Source organism: Camponotus floridanus, unplaced genomic scaffold, assembly GCF_003227725.1.
Source record: "Camponotus floridanus strain SB8 unplaced genomic scaffold, Cflo_v7.5 scaffold30, whole genome shotgun sequence".
NCBI lineage: Eukaryota > Metazoa > Arthropoda > Insecta > Hymenoptera > Formicidae > Camponotus > Camponotus floridanus.
In genome coordinates, this window is record NW_020229437.1 from 1,729,084 (window position 1) to 1,749,758 (window position 20,675).

General features: G+C 27.1%; 3 protein-coding genes across 3 annotated transcripts; all 3 read right to left on the minus strand.

Annotated features, from left to right (window-relative positions):
• Positions 1-329: 329 nt before the first annotated feature.
• On the minus strand, positions 330-1,931 carry LOC105249982 (odorant receptor 49b-like). The gene is made up of 4 exons (XM_025410208.1): positions 1,560-1,931; positions 1,044-1,239; positions 571-726; positions 330-401 (listed from the first exon to the last, which is right to left on the minus strand). The coding sequence occupies exons 1-4, from the start codon at positions 1,877-1,879 to the stop codon at positions 330-332; spliced, it is 744 nt and encodes a 247-aa protein (XP_025265993.1). The 5' UTR covers positions 1,880-1,931.
• Positions 1,932-3,483: 1,552 nt separating this feature from the next.
• LOC105249981 lies at positions 3,484-12,829 on the minus strand. Its single transcript, XM_025410233.1, has 15 exons — positions 12,460-12,829; positions 11,821-12,156; positions 11,509-11,710; positions 10,967-11,122; positions 10,587-10,639; positions 8,850-9,083; positions 7,853-8,048; positions 7,397-7,552; positions 7,185-7,248; positions 5,395-5,761; positions 4,842-5,177; positions 4,362-4,557; positions 3,867-4,022; positions 3,658-3,721; positions 3,484-3,491 (listed from the first exon to the last, which is right to left on the minus strand). Exons 1-15 carry the CDS (start codon positions 12,819-12,821, stop codon positions 3,484-3,486), a joined length of 2,886 nt encoding a protein of 961 aa, XP_025266018.1. The 5' UTR covers positions 12,822-12,829.
• LOC112638440 (odorant receptor Or1-like) lies at positions 7,134-9,287 on the minus strand. Its single transcript, XM_025410192.1, has 5 exons — positions 8,850-9,287; positions 8,319-8,654; positions 7,853-8,048; positions 7,397-7,552; positions 7,134-7,248 (listed from the first exon to the last, which is right to left on the minus strand). Exons 1-5 carry the CDS (start codon positions 9,209-9,211, stop codon positions 7,177-7,179), a joined length of 1,122 nt encoding a protein of 373 aa, XP_025265977.1. The 5' UTR covers positions 9,212-9,287; the 3' UTR covers positions 7,134-7,176.
• Positions 12,830-20,675: the final 7,846 nt, after the last annotated feature.

The following is a 20,675-nucleotide window of genomic DNA, read 5'->3' on the forward strand; positions in this document are numbered from 1 at the left end:
TTATTGCTTCTTTTTATTTTTGCAATATCTGTAATCAAACATTTTAACATTATATGGAATCTCACATATGTATTAACATAGAAACATAAATGGAAAATGTAAGTAAAGGAATTTGTGCATACATATTAACAAATATAAGCAATAAATTACATAATTTCTTATATATATATATATATATATATATATATATATATAATATATTAGAAATATATATTGAATTATAATATTAATAATACATAATATTAATATTAATAAAACAGTTCATCTCAATATTCTTAATTTTACATATATATTGTTAAAGGAATTATATAAAATAAAATAACATCGTTTTATTTGTCTTTATTATTTGGATCTTGCATTTGTTGAAGTATATTGTAAGTCGAATATGATGTCTTGAGCAACTGTAATAAATAAAATTTTCTTATTTTTTGTTTTAAAGATCTTTATAAAATATAATCATAGCATAAAGCTAATAAAACAATAACATTATATATATATATATATAAATTAATAATGACTATTTATATGATAAAATATAATCCTGACATAAAAATAATATTTTGCACTAACACCCACGAATGAATCCAGATTCATAGGTATAACATAAGCACTGCTAAATTCAATAGGCACTTTACTACATATTATAATTGTTAATAAATCCTTTTGTATGTTTTGTTCTAGCGTAAACCACTCTATTTGATATAGATTATTGATTAGTTGTAGACTCTATGTTCAAAAATCGAAAGTACATTTTAATCATTAATTGTAATTAAATAGAAAAATTAATTATGATATGATTAATTTTGATATTACTTATGTATATTACTTTGATGTAGGCATTTTATATAATTTTATGATCTAAAATTTCATACTTCTATATAAAAAAAGCTATATATTTGATATTTAAATGTGTTTTATTTATATGCAATGCAGAAAAAAATATTTATGTTAAATAAAAGAAATATTTTTACTTATTACATGAACTATATAATTAAACACATAAAAATATTGCAAGTGATAACATTTGTTTCAAAAGCACATACCTTCAGTTTAACTTCATTCCCATACCAACAATACAAAAAAATTTGTGTCAGCATGCACGACATATACATTCCTAATTCGACGAATTTCCCACTCGTTTTCGTCAATTGATATAAAGTGAAACATACTACCAATGTACTTACAAGGAACTGAAAGCTGATAGTAAACCTAAATTTTTTATTCAATAAGAAGGCACATCTAAAATCAATTAGAGGTATTTTTTAATATATTTAATTATCGATAAAAATATTAAATAAGTATAATAGTGATATAGAAGAATATAATGATAATAATTACAAAATCGAGTTAGCATTTCTGATTCACATATAAATATATATATATACAAAATAAAAAAATTAATGGAAAATATAAATTTAGACTACAAGTAATTATTCGCATGTAACATCATTTTGTCAATTTATTTATATAAAATTTAATTAAAAATTGTGACATATAATTATACAAGAAAATGTAAAAAAATATAGCTTCTTATCATAATATTAATAATAAAAACGAACTTAATTATATGATTGTGCTGAATGACGCAATCACGAAGCATTCTCGGATTATGTGCGATTTTGTTCAAACGATAACTTAATATTTCTATTTGACAGCATATATGCAATAGTAGTCCGCAAATAAGACCATCACAAGCAACATGTAAGACAGATCCAACTGTCAAACTTATTAATTGATGAAAATAAGTAAAATGAAAAATCGTTGCCGAGGAATAATAATCAAATGGTAACCAGGCTCTGAAAGTTAACTTTTCTTTCTTGTAGTCCGTAAGTAATGACGCTACCGCCGTAGATGCGCATGTCAATTCTACCAGAATCATATAATGTAAGGTATTCGTCCTGTAAAATAGCTGCAGATGGTTTTGCGTTTCATTAATAATTCGTTCTTTTCTTTAATATTAATTTTTCTTCAACATGAAACAATTTCAATTAAAAAACAACTTGTTCTAATAATACCTCCTAAATGTTACCTTTTTAGTACATATAATTCTGGGTAACAAAATATTTTAAATATTAACTCATTGCAAAGAAATATTACCATTTATTAAAAGTACATAGTAAAGTATTTAAAAATTTGAGCATCAAGAATTATAATGCTGCATTTAAAAAAAATTAAGTCAATCTTCAAATTATAAAGAATATAAATGATTTAATTTTTAGGTAACAATTAAAACGCTATTACTTTGGAATATTTACTCAATGAGTTTATCGAATCTCTGTCGTATTTCTATTTCGGCTGGTTCCAGTGGTCTGCACGGTCCGCTCATTAAAATGTCTGTTAGCATTGCAATGTTGCTGCGATTTATCAACAGACTGAACATTTTAAAACAAGAAACGATCATGGCAAGTAACATATAAAAATTATCCATAAAATCGTCTGGATTGTCGACAGTCAAAATTATATCCAAAAATTGCGATAACGTAAATGTATTTATCAATAAAAGTATAAAAATTGTATATACGTGGTACATTAATCGTCTGTAGAATGAATTGGTCCAAGAATTCGGTATCCAACAACCGCAACTAGTTAAAATTTTGAATGTAAATACTAATATGCTCATTTTAATTTTCATTGTTTTTCCGTCTATATTTTTCATGCAAAAATAATAAATAAATATCCACAAAATAAATTATTAGATATATAACATTCTCTATTTTTTGATTTTGATAAGATTGCGACTATATTTTTACATAATTACTTATTATGTACATTAATTTGCTGCAAAATTTGCAATAAAATTACGTATGTCACGTTATTGTTATAAATTGAAATTAATTCAATCGATTAACAATTATTTTGAAAGTAGCTTTAGTTGTTGTAGCGAGATGATCGATTATATATCAATACAACGCACAGTGAAGTCTTGAGAGAGACTAACGATTGTCTATACCCTCGCAATCTTTCAATTTCCCCTCTTCATATCCGATGATTTTTATTATTTAAATTACGAATGTGTCTTCCGCATAATAATATTTTTATAAGTAGTACAATCATTTAATGGATTCTTGATACTATATTATGACATAATAATATCTCATAAGAAAAATATTTTATGAAATTAGATGTTAGAAAAACTTAGGTTAAAAAAGTAAAAAACATTAGATCTTTTACAATCGTCTATAAAATGCAGTATTTTATCTTTCTATATCTTTTTCTTTTTCTTCGCTGAATGTCACAAAAATGTGGAATTTATAATCATATTGAATTTGATTATTCTTTAATTAAATTTTTTAATATATATCGAAAGGATAAACAATATAGAATCTTGCATATATATATATATATATATATATATATATCTTGCATATATATATATAATACTACATATATATCAATCAAATCAATTCAAATACGGATATATTGTAAAATTTAAATCAAAATAATGTACAAAACCATATAATGCAGATAAAATCATCATTTAAATCATTTTCCTATAGATACATTATAGAATGTAATATTATATGAGATAATTCTCTCCCACATATTAATACACATCGTTATAATATTGTGAAAATATCATTTTAATTTCTCTAATTTTATATCACATTATTTCTACAATATATGAGATATAACAATGTTAAATAACAATTTATTTACCTTCGACCGCTTCATCTCGCATTTGCTGAAGTATATTATAAGTCGAATATGATGTCTTGAGTAACTAAAATAAACACTTTATATGTTATGTTTAAAATTTTATATATATTCATTTTATAATTTTTACATTTTAAATTTATACACAATAGTCAATAATTGTATCGTACGAAAAATTAATTATATTATGAAAATAAATTTATTATACTAACACCCACAAACGAATCGAGATTCATGGGGAAAATATAGGCGCTCGTAAATTCGATGGGAAGGATACCGCACCTTGTAATTATCAATAAATCTTTCTTTACATCTTTCTCCAATGCAAGCCATTCTATTTCAAATAAGTTATTGATCAACTGCATACTCTACATCAAAAAATGCAAAACATTTTTTCACATTAATGTAGAAAAGATAAATTAATCTAGAATGAATTAATTTTAATCTCTTCAATATGTTACTTGACATAATAGTATTTGAAAACATTTTGTGCATATGAGTATGTATATATATTTTGTATGTTTTTTGTGTGAATTAATTATATGTGTGTGTGTGTGTGTGTGTGTGTGTGTGTATTAACATATACTAAAATGAGGAAATATTAATGAATATCTCTAATTGTAAGTCATATAATATAACAAAATTAAAAGAAAAAAAAACCGAATATAAAAAGGATATAAAAAGAAAATTTTATTCTAATAGCATACCTTTAGTTTAACTTCGTTCCCATACCAACAATACAAAAAGATTTGTGTCAGCATGCACGACATATATAATACTAATTCAAGAACTTTCGCATTTGTCTTAGTTAGTTGATATAAAGTAACACACACTACCAATGTACTTACTATAAATTGAACGGTAATGATTAATCTGAACTTCTCATTCACCATAAAGGCAAACCTAAAACAAATTTTAGATGTAAATTTTAGATATTATATTGTTTAATTTTCACTATATATAAGTGTGTGTGATATTTTCTATACAAATTAAAAAATCTTTTTTTTGCAAAATTATAAATAAGATTAATATCTAAAACATATTAAACACAATATTATTTTTTTAGCATTTTCTTTATAATTTATTTTTCATACACTATTAATAAAAATACTATCACATGTGTTACATGAAAATTACAAAAGAAATATACAATTTTAACAATAAACTTCTAACTATATAAAACAAACTTGATCATGAGATTATGTTGAGCGACGTAATCACGAAGAATTTTTGGATTATGTATAACTCTTTTCATACGAGAATTCAATATTTCTATTTGACAGCATATGTGTAAAATTAATCCACATATCAGACTGTCGCAAGCAACATGCAGAAGGGCCCCTACAAGTAGGCCTATCAACTGATGAAAGTACATAAAGTGAAAAAGTACTGTTGAAGTGTAATCGAACGGTAACCAGGCTCTGAACAATAACTTTCCTTTCCAGTAGTCCGTGAACAATGATTGTATCACTGTGTATAAGCTTGACAATTCAACTAGAATCGCATAATGCAGCGTATTCACTCTGTAATTGACTATTGGCAGTTTTACATTGGTTATTTATTTACTTTTATAATTATTATTTATTTTTAATTTTTATTCTCTTCAATACCAATTATTATAATCGCTTTCTTTCTAATAATCTTGTTTAGAAGAAAGTTGCTAACAAAATTGTAAAATTTTCAGATTGAAGAATATATATTATTATTACACGTATAATAAATAAATAGATATGTACTTACTCGATAAGTCTATCAAATTTCTGTCGAATTTCTATCTCATCTGGTTCCACTGGTTTACATGGTTTTTTTGTAAGAATATCTGTTAGTATCGCGATACTGTCGCGATTTACCAATAAATTAGACATTTTAAAACAACAAACAATCATAGTAATAAGCATATAGAAATTGTCAGTAAAGTCGTCCGGATTGTCCACGATTAGTATTAGATCCAGGAATTGCGATAGTGTAGACGTATTTATTAATAGAAATATGAAAATTGCATAAACATAATACAGGAGACGTCTGTAGGAAGATATCCAAGAATCCGGTGTCCAGCAACCACAGAGTGTTAAAATTGTAAATGTAAAGTCTAATACTCGCATTATAACTTCGAATTACTCTTACTATCTATTTTTTAAATATAAAATTTTAAATATAAAAAATAAATTACTCAGCTTACGACAATTTTCTTCTCTTAAATTACAAAAGATTGTACACTTTATAATCATTTATTATATGTAAATATTATAGATAAATTAGTGTCTCACTTTGCGTAAATTAACGATTGAAACCTAGTTGCTAATCAACAATTTTATTTAATATACTTCTTTAATTGCTGCGGTGTTAAAATCTTTTTATAGTGGTCTTTTTATACTGGTATAACTTGCTATAAAATCTTTTAAGAGACTGACAAAATGTCTATAGTCTCGCGGCTTCTTGACAATAATATTCTCCGCTTAACTCTACCCTTCTTTGATAACTACTTTCATTATTCAGATTGTAATTGTGTTTCTCAGATATAATATTCTTATACATCAATCATAAAAAGCAAAGTCCTCTTAGATAATGGTTTTATATTATGACATAAACTATCGTAAAAAGAAAACCATGTAAAATGATATCTTAGTAAGTGCAGTCGAAGAAGAATAAAAATGTTTTTTCATTTTAAATACTTGCATCATTTATATAAGATTATATCCTTAATTTATCTCTTTTTCTTCTTTATGACAACTTGCACTTTTTTATTAAACCAGTTAATGACTATTATCTGTTAATAGTGAAAGTAGCATATTTCCTTATTTTTTGAGAATGTCTTTTTTTCTTTATATGGTTATATTTAGACTCTCTTACATATATACCAGTTAATTTAAATGCAATAAGATTTATTGAAGGCTACGATCCTTCAACCATAGTATTTTTTATGCACTAACTAAATAATACAATTGTTAAAAGGAGATTTAATATAATATCATGACATAATAATATCTTATTAAAAAATACTTTGTGAAATTAGATGTCAGAGAAAAACCTGAGCTGATAAAAGTAAAAAACATAAATCTTCCAAATCGTCAATAATATAATATATCTCTGTCTTTCAATCTATATCTCTTTATGTCTTTATATCTTTCTTCATTTTTTTTTGCCGAATGTCAGAAAAAAATGTGGAGTTCATAGTCATATTGCATTTGATAATTTTCCAATCAAATGTTTTAACACACACTCATATTAGGGTAAACTATGTAGAATCTTGCATATATATGTATATTAATCAAATTTATCCAAATACGAATATACTATAAGATATTGATATATTATAAATCAAGATAATATATAAAAACATATATCATCATTAAACATATAAATCATTTTGTTGTAATACTATATATGTAATATTATTTATGAAATATTAATTACATAACATATTGTTTCAATATCGAGAAAATATTATTTTAATTTCTGATTTACATCGCATTATTTCTACAATATAACAATAAGATATAACAATAACTGAATAACAATCTTCTATTTACCTTCGACATTTTCATTTCGCATTTGCTGAAGTATATTATAAGTCGAATATGACATCTTGAGCAACTAAAATATAAACAAGTTATTTTTAATAAACTTAATATTTTATTAATTTTATAATTTTTTATTTTTTTTAGAATGATATACAATAGTCAATACTGATTGTATCGTAAGAAATATAATTTCACTGTGAAAATAGATTTATTATACTAACACCCACAAATGAATCGAGATTCATGGGAAAAATGTAAGCGCTCGTAAATTCGATGGGAACTGTACCGCATCTTGTAATTGTCAATAAATCTTTCTTTACATCTTCTCTCAGCATAAACCATTCTATTTCAAATAGGTTATTGGTCAATTGCATACTCTGCATCAAATAAAATATTTCTTCATTTTAAGCTCAAATGTGAAAAGAATAAAAAGAAATTAATCTAGAACAGATTAGTGTTTTAATTTCTTTAATACTTTATCTGACATGGTATAAGTATTATTTGAAAAAGTTTTATATTTATTAGTATGTATGCATACATCTTATATGTATATTATATACATATTAAAATATTTAAAAAATATTAATTTTTAATTTAAAAAATATTAATATGTATGATATTACAAAATAAAAAAAATCTTCATGTAGAACATCAAAAGAATTTATTTTAATGCACACCTTTAGTTTAACTTCGTTTCCATACCAACAATACAAAAAGATTTGTGTCAGCATTGATGACATGTACAATCCTAATTGAATTATATTCGCATTTGTCTTGGTCAGTTGATATAAAGTAACGCACACTACCATTGTACTTACTATAAACTGAAAGGTAATGGTCAATCTAAATTTCTTATTCATCATAAAGGCAAACCTAAAATAAATGTATAAATGCATGATATAATTTTCTATGCATAAATGTGTATATGTCAATGTTTTTTATAATAATAAGATCTTTTATTTTACAAAATTATATATAAAAAATTAATATCCAAAATATATCAATGACAATATTATTTTAGAATCTTCTTTTTAATTTATTTATCATAGACTATTAATAAAATTACTATCATATTATATTTATATAGAAGTTGCAAAAGAAATAAAAATTCCAATAATAAAGTACAAATTTTATAAAACAAACTTGATCATTAGATTATGTTGGATGACGTAATCACGAAGAATTTTTGGATTACGTATGACTCTTTGCATACGATAATTCAGTATTTCTATTTGACAGCATATATGTAAAATTAATCCACATATCAAACTGTCGCAAGCAACATGTAGAAGAGCCCCTACAAGTAGGCCTATTAATTGATGAAAGTACATAAAGTGAAATAGTATTGTCGAGGAATAATCGAATGGTAACCAGGCTCTAAACGTTAACTTCCCTTTCCAATAGTCCGTGAGCAATGATTGTATCACCGAGCTTGAGCTTGAAAATTCAATTAGAATCGCATAATGCAGCGTATTCACTCTGTAATTAACTATTGACAGTTTTATATTCATTATTTATTTACCCCTACAATTGCTATTTATTTACTATTTTCTTTAATCTTAATTGTTATAATCTTTTGTTCTAATAACCATTTAGGAAAAACTTGCTAACAAAATTGTAAAATTTTCAAATCGAAGAATATTATTGTAAAGTTATGTTGTATCACATACTTACTCGATAAGTTTATCGAATTTTCGTCGAATTTCTATCTCATCTGGTTCGATTGGTATACACGGTTTTTTCATAAGAACGTCTGTTAGCATCGCAATATTGTCGCGATTTACTAACAAGCTAGACATTTTAAAACAGGAAATAATCATGGCAAGAAGCATGTAGAAATTGTCGGTAAAGTCATCCGGATTGTCCACGATTAGGATTAGATCCAGAAATTGCGATAGTGTAAACGTACTTATTAATAGAAATATGAAAATTGTATAAATATGATACAGGAGACGTTTGTAGGAAGATGTCCAAGAATCCGGTGTCCAGCAACCACAGATTGTTAAAATTGTAAATGTAAATTCTAACACGCGCATTGTTACTTTAAGTTACACTTACTGCCTATTTTTCAAAAATAAATTATTTAACTAACGATAAACACCTTCTCTTAGATTAAACAAATTTGAAAATATATACGCTCTCTTTATAGTTATTTATTAAAATTAAATTTCATAGACAAATTATATATGCCTCAATTTGTGTAAATTAATGATTGAAATACTTAGATAGTAGTCAACAATTTTATTTAATATGTGTTTAATTGCTACGATGTTAGAATTGCTTTTATAATGGTATAATTCACTGTAGAACTCTTTTAAGAGACTGACAAATGTCTATAGTCTCGCAGTTTCTTGACGAAAATATTCTTCACTTAACTTTCCCTCTTTCCTTATAACTTTCATTATTATAACTTTCATTATTCAGACTTCAATTGCGTTTTCTAGATATTCTCATATATCAATCATAAAAAATAAAGTTCTCTTACATACTGGTTTTATATTATGCATTATACATAAAATTTTTTGTGGAGATAAGACTACTTAAAATGATATCTTAGTAAGTCAGAGGAGAATAAAAATATTTGTCATTATTAAATAAGTAAATATTTATCATTTTAAATAATTGCCTCATTTATATGAGATTATATCCATAGCTTATCTCTTTTTCTTTTTTATAGGAACTTGAACTTTCTCAGAATTTATCCATAAACCAAATTAGTGACTGCTGCCTGCTAGCAATAAAAATAGTATTTATATTTCCTTTGTTTACTTTTTGTGAATATATTCTTCTTCTCTACGTGATTTTCTATATTCGGGCTCTCTTTTTATATAATACATATGACAATTAATGTTGATGCACAAAATTTTTTGGAGGCTACTGATTTCTCAACTGTGACAATAGTTCGGATTTCTTAAGCTGATATTCAAAACATGAGCTTCTAAGGGACTATAGTTTATTTGTATAGAAAAATAATATTTGAAAAGTGCTTGTATCATATTGTGTGAATCTTGTTGATGGTAGTAAATTTTTCACATTAACTTTTTTCATTATTTCTAATCAATATAAAATATCTTCAATACGTAAATAAAAAGTGATCAAATAATTTTTTAAACAATTTCTCATTAGGTTAATCATATCATTAAGATAATATATATTATTAATATGTGAATAAAAATACTTTATATCAAGAGATATCTATTGTATAAAATAATAACAAAATTGAGAGAGAGAGAGAGAGAGAGAAAGAGAGAGGGAAAGAGCATCATTTTTATATTTATCTATTAATATTATTCAATATAGAAGAACATTAATTACAATGATTTAATTCATTTCTATACATATATATTTTCATATGCCATGATTCATATAAACGTGGGGTATAGTATTTTTGTTAAATTTGTATTTTTGCTTCAATTCTGCATCTGTTGAAGTATATTATAAGCAGAATACGATGTCTTGAGCAACTGTAATAAAAGGTAAAACAAAGTAAAGTCATTTGATTTACTTTAGATGTATTTTTTTAATAAATTAATAATCTTTTCCTTAAAATACAAAATCTAACAACACAAATAATAATATGTCAAACTTTTAAATATTGAAATCTTAAATTTGTATAAATTTATAATTTATTAAATAAAAGCGTTAATAAAATTTCATGTTAATCTACTTAATAGTTCTATTTTAAATGACTTTATTATCATTATATCTACGTTGAGATATTAGAAAAATCTATAAATGAGAAATTATAAATGTGAAATCGATTGAAAGTAAAAATAAATTTTTATACTAACAGTGACAAATGATTCAAGATTCATAGAGATAACATAAGCACTGGTGAATTCAATAGGTATCATACTACGTGTCATAATTATTAACAAACTCTTTTGCACGTTATGATCCAAAGTAAGCCATTCCATTTCGAACACGTTATAGATTAGTTGTTGACTCTATACTTAAGAATATGAGAAAATTTATTAAATATTTTTTTAATTAGTAAGATAAGATAAATATTTAAATTGCATGTATTATTTTGCAGGTTAATTCTATATATCTATACAAAAAAAATGAAATAAAGATATTTAAATTGATTTTAAATAAAAATTAATACATTGATTTTAAATAAAAATTAATTAATTATGCTTTTTGGTGTATTTCTAATGCTTTTTATGTTTTGTATATTTCTTTTAGTATATATCTAATGTTACATTAAACTTTAAAATACATGCATACATGATATAAACAAATTCAAAATACCAGAAAAAATAAAACATAAGAAAAAAATATAGAAAAAAATATAAAAAAAGATATTTTTTGTTTTTTAAAAAGTGCATACCTTAAGCTTGACTTCATTTCCATACCAGCAGTAAATAGAGATTTGTGTCAGCATGCAACACATATATAACATTATTTGAATAGATTTCGCATTTATGGTCATCTGTGTCATTTGATATAGATTAAAACACACTACCAACATACTCACTACAAATTGAACAGTAATGATCGATCTAAACTTTTTGTTTACCATAAACGCGAATCTAGAATCGATCAGAGACATATAACTTTTAAACATTTTTAAAATTATTTTATACACAAACACATATATATATTTGTATTAGAAGAAAATTCTTATTAATAAAAAACTGACTTAGAGATGCATGTGTGCTGCATGATGCATTCACGAAGAAAATGCGAATTATTTACGATTTTTCTCAGATGACATTCGAATATCTCTATTTGAGAACAAATATGCATCAATAATCCGCAAATTAAACTGTCGCAGGCAATCTGGAGGACCGATCCAGCCGTCAAACTTATTGACTGATGCACATAAGCGATTTCAAATAACATCGGTGAAGAATAGTTGAATGGTAACCATGCTCTGAAAGGTAATTTATCCTTTCTGTAATCTCTAAAGAATGATGTTACTAATGCAAACGCGCATGTCAATTCAACTAAAGTTGCGTAATATAGTGTGTTTTTCCTGTAATAAATAGTTATATTTTTTAGATTTTACTATTTAATGTATTTATAATGATTGTAACTTTTTAATTAATATAAAATTAATAATCTAATTTATCATTATGTAAAAATTAATTTCATAATCTACTTTTTAAAAAGATTGCACTGTATACAGAGAGAAAATTTAATTATATAGAATTTCTGTATTTAATATCTTTTATGTATTTTATGTATTTTCTATAATATATGTAATAGTATCTTTCAAAAAATAATCCTATATAATAAGTGATTACATTAATTACTGAGCATTTTGCATAATACTTACTGTATAAGTCTGTCGAATTTCTGTCGAATTTCTATTTCATCAAGTTCGATGGGCAGACATGGTTTCTTCATCAAAATATCAATCAGCATCGCAATATTGCTGCGATTTCTCAATAAACTGAACATCTTGTAGCAACATACGATCGAGGTAAGCGTCATATAAAAATTCTCGGCAAAATCGTCGGTATTGTTGACACTCAGAATTATATCCATTAATTGTGACAACATAAATGTACTTATTAACAGAACTATACAAACTGTATATACAGCATACATAATACGTTTGTATCGTGATGTCCATGAATTCGGTGGCCAACACCCGCAAATAATAAGAATTTGAAATGTAAACGTGAGAATACTCATTCTTTTTCTTTTTTTTTTTTACTTATTTGGCAATATTATATTATAAGAAAAAATCTCATTATGCAAAAATACACTTGATAAAACACTAATAAAAAACACTTTGTATCACTTAGCTTATATTTCTTTATTTTAATGCCATTTTTGAAAAGAATGATTATTGCATTATATAATATTGCATGTTTATTTTTGCATGTTCATTTTTCACCATAATTTACGATATAATTCCCGATTAATTAGATAAATAATAGTAAAAATTATACAATTGTAAAATAATTAGATACAATAAAATTTTGAGTTAAGGAATTATCCGTGTATCGAAAAATTTGAGAAACAAAATAATGAATTTCTAACACAATATGTTATAATTATTATTATTAATTTGTAAATTATATATTAAGCGCATTATAATAATATTCAAATTATTTTTTGTAGCAATATGAAAAAGGGAGAGAACGAGAAAATTTCACTGACAAAATACAAAAAATCTACAGCCTTTTGCAATTCAACTTCTGGAATTTCTGCTTCGTGAATGCATTATATTATTACAGTGGTATAAAGCTACCGTCTCGAGGAACACAATATTTTCGCGAATGTTTTAAAATACATATCTTATATATGATCTTATGATGTGAATGTAATGCCACATTTATGTCCATATCATTTATATGACTTACAGCCCAACGTCATGTCATATAAGCTAACTATCAATTATGGTATATGAAATCTTGATGCAGACGACTTTTATATACGTACAGTTTTAAATTATATTCAATTTATTGCTGTCGTACAGAAATGCAGTTAAACGTTTCAGCACGCGTATTCTAATACTTATATATTCAATTCTTACATCATCTATTATTGCAGAAGTCAAAGAGAAAACATACAATTTATAATAACTGAAGAATTATTTATATAATTTTATTAACAAAATGCATCGAAATTAAAAGAAACATGCACATTATTAAAACAACGTAAAATAGTAAGTAATAGCAGCATATAATATCAAGTTCAATTATTGGAATAATATATTATATGTTAGATTTTATTACTATAAATTAAAATTGAATATAAGGATAAAGTTTATCAACACATATAAAGCATATTACAAAACATATAAAACATATCGAAATAAAAAAAATGCACTCTCAAATATATATATTATAACTATTATAATCATAATTATAAAAGAGATTAGATTATATATATGTCAAAAAGTTTCCGAGTATTTAATAATATTTAATTTTTTGCTTGTATATATATGTGTGTATGTGTATTATACATTTAGATATTTGCTTATTCTTCATTATTTTTTATTATACATAATACATTTATATATTATATTCTTATTCTTCAGAAATCTTCGTTATATATAATTTTGTAAAAAATTATTGGAATTGGAGTTAGCCTATCAAATAAAATTTATTAATTTCAATAATTTCAATTTTAATTTAAAATTATCTAATATACATACATTTTATTTCTTATCACTTTATGATATCAAGAAATTAACAGCCGGTTATTCATCGACCGGAGGTAACAATGTTAGTAAGAGTATTGAACCAACCTGTCGTTGACAAGATGAAAACTCAAGTAATGTTTGAAGAATAAATTTGCCAACTGATAATAATTTGTTTTATCGATAATAATAATAAAATGTTATAATTGTGAAAATTTTTAGCTATTCTTTGTTATTATCGAAAGTATAATTGTTATAAATCTATATTATTAGGCAAAACATACTACATTTTTCATATTTTTATATATATTTCTAATATTTTTTAATAATTTTTTTTATAATTATGTATTTATAATTATTTTTATTCAAATCATTAATATATATATATATATATATATATATATATATAAAATCGTGTTAATATGTATCGTGTATGCATAAAATCTATAACAATACTATCTCTTATGAGATCTGCCAACAGATGACTCCGTATTTTCAAATGCTCATAGTATTCAGGTCTCACATACTCTCTCTTATTACAATAAAATATTAATCAACACAAAAAATTAATTTTTTGATTAAATTTAATTTAATGTAAGTTAATACTATGTTAATTATGTTTAATTTATACAAAATTAATATTTACATTTTCTCAAAAATAAAATTATTTGACGTAAGAATTTTTTATGCAGATTATTATTTATTAGCTAAAAGCTATGTTAATTACTTATAGATTTTTACAAATTAATAATCGATATTGTCGATAACAACTATATCTTTGAGAGTTAATATTCTATCAAATATGGACTAAGTCAATGCCCTGGTTAAATCAAGATCTGTTATCGACCACATAAGCGGTCTCATATATCACATCTGCACGGGATGGACCGTTGCCGTGTGAAATTCCAACGAGAGGGCGAAGACAAGGCGAAAACCCAAGGGTGAAGCGGGGTGAATCTGATCGCACTGAAAGAGTCGGGGTTGTCAGTGTTACGATATAGGGTCTGTCCTTATCTGCGAAATACAGGCAATGTCTTCCCCCTCTCTTCTGGTACTCGATGTCCCTCGTGTTCGTTGTCCTAAGTCCAGGAGAGAAGAGCGAACAGTATACGCCATGATGAATCGGCCATATTGCCCTAGACCGTTTCTCGAAAGAGGGTTAATCCTGCTTGTTCACTGTTATTTTGTCAAATATATTCTCGCTTTTTTTCTCTTTGTGAATGAAAAGATTTTAGTAAATTTAACAGCAAAATATCCTTGTTTAATTGACAGTAACATTTTCGATAAAATCAAGGCTCAAATAATTATTTAAAAAAATCTATTTTTTTAGCTTTTATTTCTTTTTTAAATTATTATATATTTTATATATAAGCTTCTTTTGAAAACAAACTTGTATTGAGTAAAATAAATTATTGAAGCTTGTAGATAAAATTTGAATTAAAATTCGGAAAATAGACTTATTGCAAATATTAATTTTATTATAAAATTACATTACAGACTGCATATATCTCTTTCAACATATACAGCTTTCAAGTTTTACAGATAAAAATTTTGTAATGTTTATGATTATAATATTCCCTATGATTCCCATCGTAAAAGATGATAAAAGATGATAATCACCTTATCAGTAACACAGAACGTGACAACCTTGCGTGGAAACTGATTCTCTGAAAATATGTATCTTTTATATTCTCGAGTCATGCTTTAACATCAGTTATGACCACGAGCAACGGATTTCATATTCGTCTGCGCTGCACGGTATATACAGAGTGTCTCAAAAGTACCGTGTTTTATTTTATTCCTCTACTTAATCTTACTTTTTTTGAACAATTTTTTTTCTCGTATTTCGGATTATGCGATCGTTCGAATCTCATTCATCAATCGTGATGGAATCTCAAAGAAAAAAATAAATTTTTCGTTACTTTGTTCGTTCAGCGTTCGTGTTAATATTTAATTGAGTGTTATAACGAGACCTCAATTATTATCTCGCGTTTTTACTTTGGACTCGTTCCTCGCATTCTTCGCGAGTCGGCCACCGAGTACAATTAACGAAACCTACCGTCTGGTCAGCTCCTGTTGTCCTTAGTGTGAACTTTACAAGACTTATATAATGCATGCGTAAGAAGAATGGACCACCCATGTAGAGAGGTCTCTCTCTCTCGACTCGGCCTCGAGTGCTCTCCGGGGTTGCGCGCGCGGACGAAGCACTCCATCAGAAGAAGTAGTCGGCCGGACAGCATACCGGGTAGAAAATGACACCAGTCTCGAGATGTACGTTTCGTATCAGTCGAATCGAACTCTCGAATTTTTCTTCAACGCGAACCGCGTTTTCCCTTTTCGCATTTTTGCGATAATAGAAATTTTTTACGTAAACGACGAGCGTTGATTTTAACTGGCATTTTATAAAGATTTCATGTACTGTTTTTGTCGGGTAGGCATCTTTATCTTCTTCATTTTTCTTGTACTTATTTTGAAAGAAAAAACAAATTGTTAGTTCACAAAAACCAAACAAAAAATAAATAATAATTAATAATAATTAATAATAATTATAATAAGAAATAAATAATTACCATTGCTTTTTGTATTTTTTCGTGAGTTTTGCTGTTGAGGTGTCTTAAGAAATTATACTTGGTACGGGTTTCAAACTCATATGCATTACAATAGAAAGTCTAAAAAAAAAAATTTCTTTTCTACTTTTTTTAAATAGAGTCTTTAATTTTATACAAAAACGCGTCAATTAATCGCGCCCATTTGATCAACGAGCGACAGCATCCATACGTTGCAACGGCATGGACGCATATCCTGTGGAGAAAGCATTCACACATTTTTCAGCCCAAAGAATAATTGCTAGAAAACAATATTCGCAGACTAGAAAGATATGTGAGGCTGAATCAGGAATTGAACGCGAATTTTTCACTTTCCGGGCAACTGCTCTAGATCACTGAGCTATCCAGACCTCACACCTAATGCTGCTTTTTAACATAGTGATATGCGACTCCAGAGCGATGAGTGCAATGCTGATGCTATAGAGGATCCTTGAAAAGGTTACTGACCAAATAAGTGCCAAAAAAACATGTATTAAATATACTGTAAACTTAACATCTAATATCTTAATATCATCGGTATGATATTAATCATGATAATGATTATAAAATTTCTCGTGTATCTACATCAGCAAATCATCGTTACGATATTTTAAATATAAATTTTTTGACGCATTAAAAACAATACTTTCGCCGAAAACTAAAAACACTTTCTGAAATCAACGCTTGCGAACGTGAAGAATCCCATCGTTCTCTGTACACGATTTTCGGAACACGTTGTATAACGCAAACCTGTAGAAAGTACACCTGAATAACGAGACGCGCTGCTGTTCCTTCGAGAAGAGTGGCAGAGGTCGAAGATTTCAGGTCACTACGTCTCGAGAGCATAATGCATTGCAGCGAGGGAAAGAGTTGTGTAAACGAACTTTCATGAACTTCCGAAAGTCGTCGCTTTTTCACATCTTCACTGTCGTTCCCATCCTCGCCACGATCTTTTCGTGCGTTTGCGAAGCGTGCATAGTTTGTACAAGTTGTAACAATATCAGTAAAAGTTTATAAATTCACGCAGGCAATAAAGGAGAGAGTCCTGCCGAAAAGAAGAAGGCTTACTTTAATAAATCCAATTGTGTGAATCTTCAAACGAAATATCTTTGAGACACCTGAGATAAAATAATACCTCTATCTGTGTAATTTAACGCATAGAAAGAAAATTTGATTGTATATTCGTTAATATACTATACTATATGTATCGCTATTTCTACTATTTCTCGTCAATAAACGACAATTGTATTTGATAATACACTTTTACTCAATCTGTTCCAACCGAATCCAAATTTTTCTCCAGCGAAAACCGCTTTCTAATACGCGGAACTTGAAATGCGTGTGGTCTTCAGAAGGTGTTAATCGCCTGGCTCGCTACCGTGTTGCTTCTGACCGGCCCTTCAATTAGTACGTGCCACACATGTTTCAATCACGTGATACAGCGTTTCAGTCTCATCAGGTACACAATTTTATATCTCATCAGACATATAATTTTAAAATAAATGTTAAAAAAAAAGAAAAAATTAGAAATATACAACAATCCAATGTAACGTTCGATTTTTCCGTATTCTGGTCGGATCGCCGTCGGACAGCCGTCGATCGGGTTCGAGAATTGAAGACACCCTAGTTATGTGTACAAAAAAAACAATTTATTACGTTTAATTTACAAGTGTGCGTATTCAGGTGTGTGTGTGTGTGTGTGTGTGTGTGTGTGTGTGTGTGTGTGTGTGTGTGTGTGTGTGTATGTGTTCGGAGGCGCTTCTCGGATCTTTTTAAATCGTCGCGACATAATATAATATCTGTTCGTGTTCGCTGTATTTACACACTGAAGAAAAAATTATCTTGAAATAAAAAAATTTTAGTTAACTCAAGAAAGTTATTTATTCGGTGGGTACTAATCACGTATTTACTTGTATTTAAAACGTCTGTTTGCTTAAGTTAAGTATTTATTTACATATGGTTAAAATAGTATTTATTTACATATGGTTAAAAAAATATGTGTTGAAAGAAATATAATTTTTAATTAAATATTTTTATTTTAATTTTACAAAATATTTCTTAAAATGCATTTTTTATTCTCAAAAATTTTAAATTTTTTAATTTTTAAAAGTAATATATTTAATTTAATAAATTATTATTTAATAAATTATTATATATTTTACGAAAATAGTATTTAAATATAAAAAATATATAAATGAAAATAATGTACTTAATATAACATGCATATTTAATTAAAATTAAATACTTTTGCTTAAATGAAATAAACAATTCCTTGTATTTAAAGCAAAAGTTTCAAGAAAACAAATTTATTTGATTTAAAAAAATTTTTCCCTCAGTGCAATATTATGCTGGATAATGTGTTCGCCGAGAGGCTGTGTCGCGTTTTTGCGCGATGTTTTGACGCGACCGTCAGCTGAACCGGGATTTAAATCGCGCTCGGCGTATATTAAATCGCGATTATTAAGCGACGTTTAGATTTAGATGGAATTGCAGGATGCAACATTGCGACGATAGCAAGAGGCGGCTCGTATTCCATCCCTTCATAAGGCAGGATGTATGGATGTACAGATGCAAGGATGCCCTGGGAAGTGCCGATATCAATCGGCAGAGGCAGCGTTCACACTACCTTCTGACTCCGCTTTGTGCTTCTTAGGAATCTCTCGCTTGTCTTCAGACTAGCTCGAGAATCGAAAGGATCTGGTCACATTGAAATAAAGATTTAGCTGCTATTAGATCTGACTGATATATTTTTGGATATTTTTTTTATGATAATTTCAATATTTTTTATTATCTTGTTCATATAAGTTGTAGCAACAGTATTTTATTGCGACTACTGCAACTTTTGATTTTTTAAAATCGCTGAAACTATCTTCTAAATGACAGTTTAATCTTCCATAAATATTCACAAATTAGTAAGCAATACTTTATATTAGAAGAGTTTTATTAGTTTCACTTCGCAAGCGCGAGTGCAGAATCCAAAGCCCGAACGAGAATGAACATCGAGGCGGCGAAATCGCCGTGGATTCCGATGCCGGATAAACTCTTTAATCAAACAGCGAAGCCAATCGTGCGCAAATCGTCTGAATGAGCTTGCTTTTTTGTTATAGTTTACCGGTCGGGCACCTGTCGCATGTGTGCGCAAAGGGGTGTGGATCCAGAGATGGCGAATGTAAGAGAGAAGGAGAGGGAGAGAGAGGGAAAAGGGGTAGAGAAGAGACACAGAGAACGAAGCGAGAAAGTGGGGGTAGAAGTGTACGGGAGAGGAGGAGGAAAAGAGGATAGAGGGTGAACGGAGGAACACGTGGTTCTATTTGCAAAAACAAAGTTTGCGCGGGACAAACACGGGCAGACACTAGCCGGTCTAGTCGACTTCGGGGTCAAAAGCGCAACAAAGACTCAATTGCATTTCGTTCCCACCCGTGAGCGTGGAATTCTCTTTTTTCTGGCCTAGTTTTATCCTTTCCCCCTCCTCGTTGCACAGTCGCTAATCGAATGATAAAACGCTGTTGAACGTCGCCGACCGATTGTCCCGATTCAATTTCCGAACTTTGAAGATTTGGGTAAGATAAAGAATTACACTCGACTTTAAAGAGCTTCAATATTTAGAATATGATTTATATGTAATAAATAAAATATATATTTTAGCTATATATAATATATATTAAAAATATTGTTATATATGTTAAAAATATTGCATTGCATTCAATGTTTAATATGTTTAATATATTTAATATATTTAATATAATTAATTTTTATATTAATTAAATTTAATGTATTTAATTTAATATCTTATATATATATATATATATATAT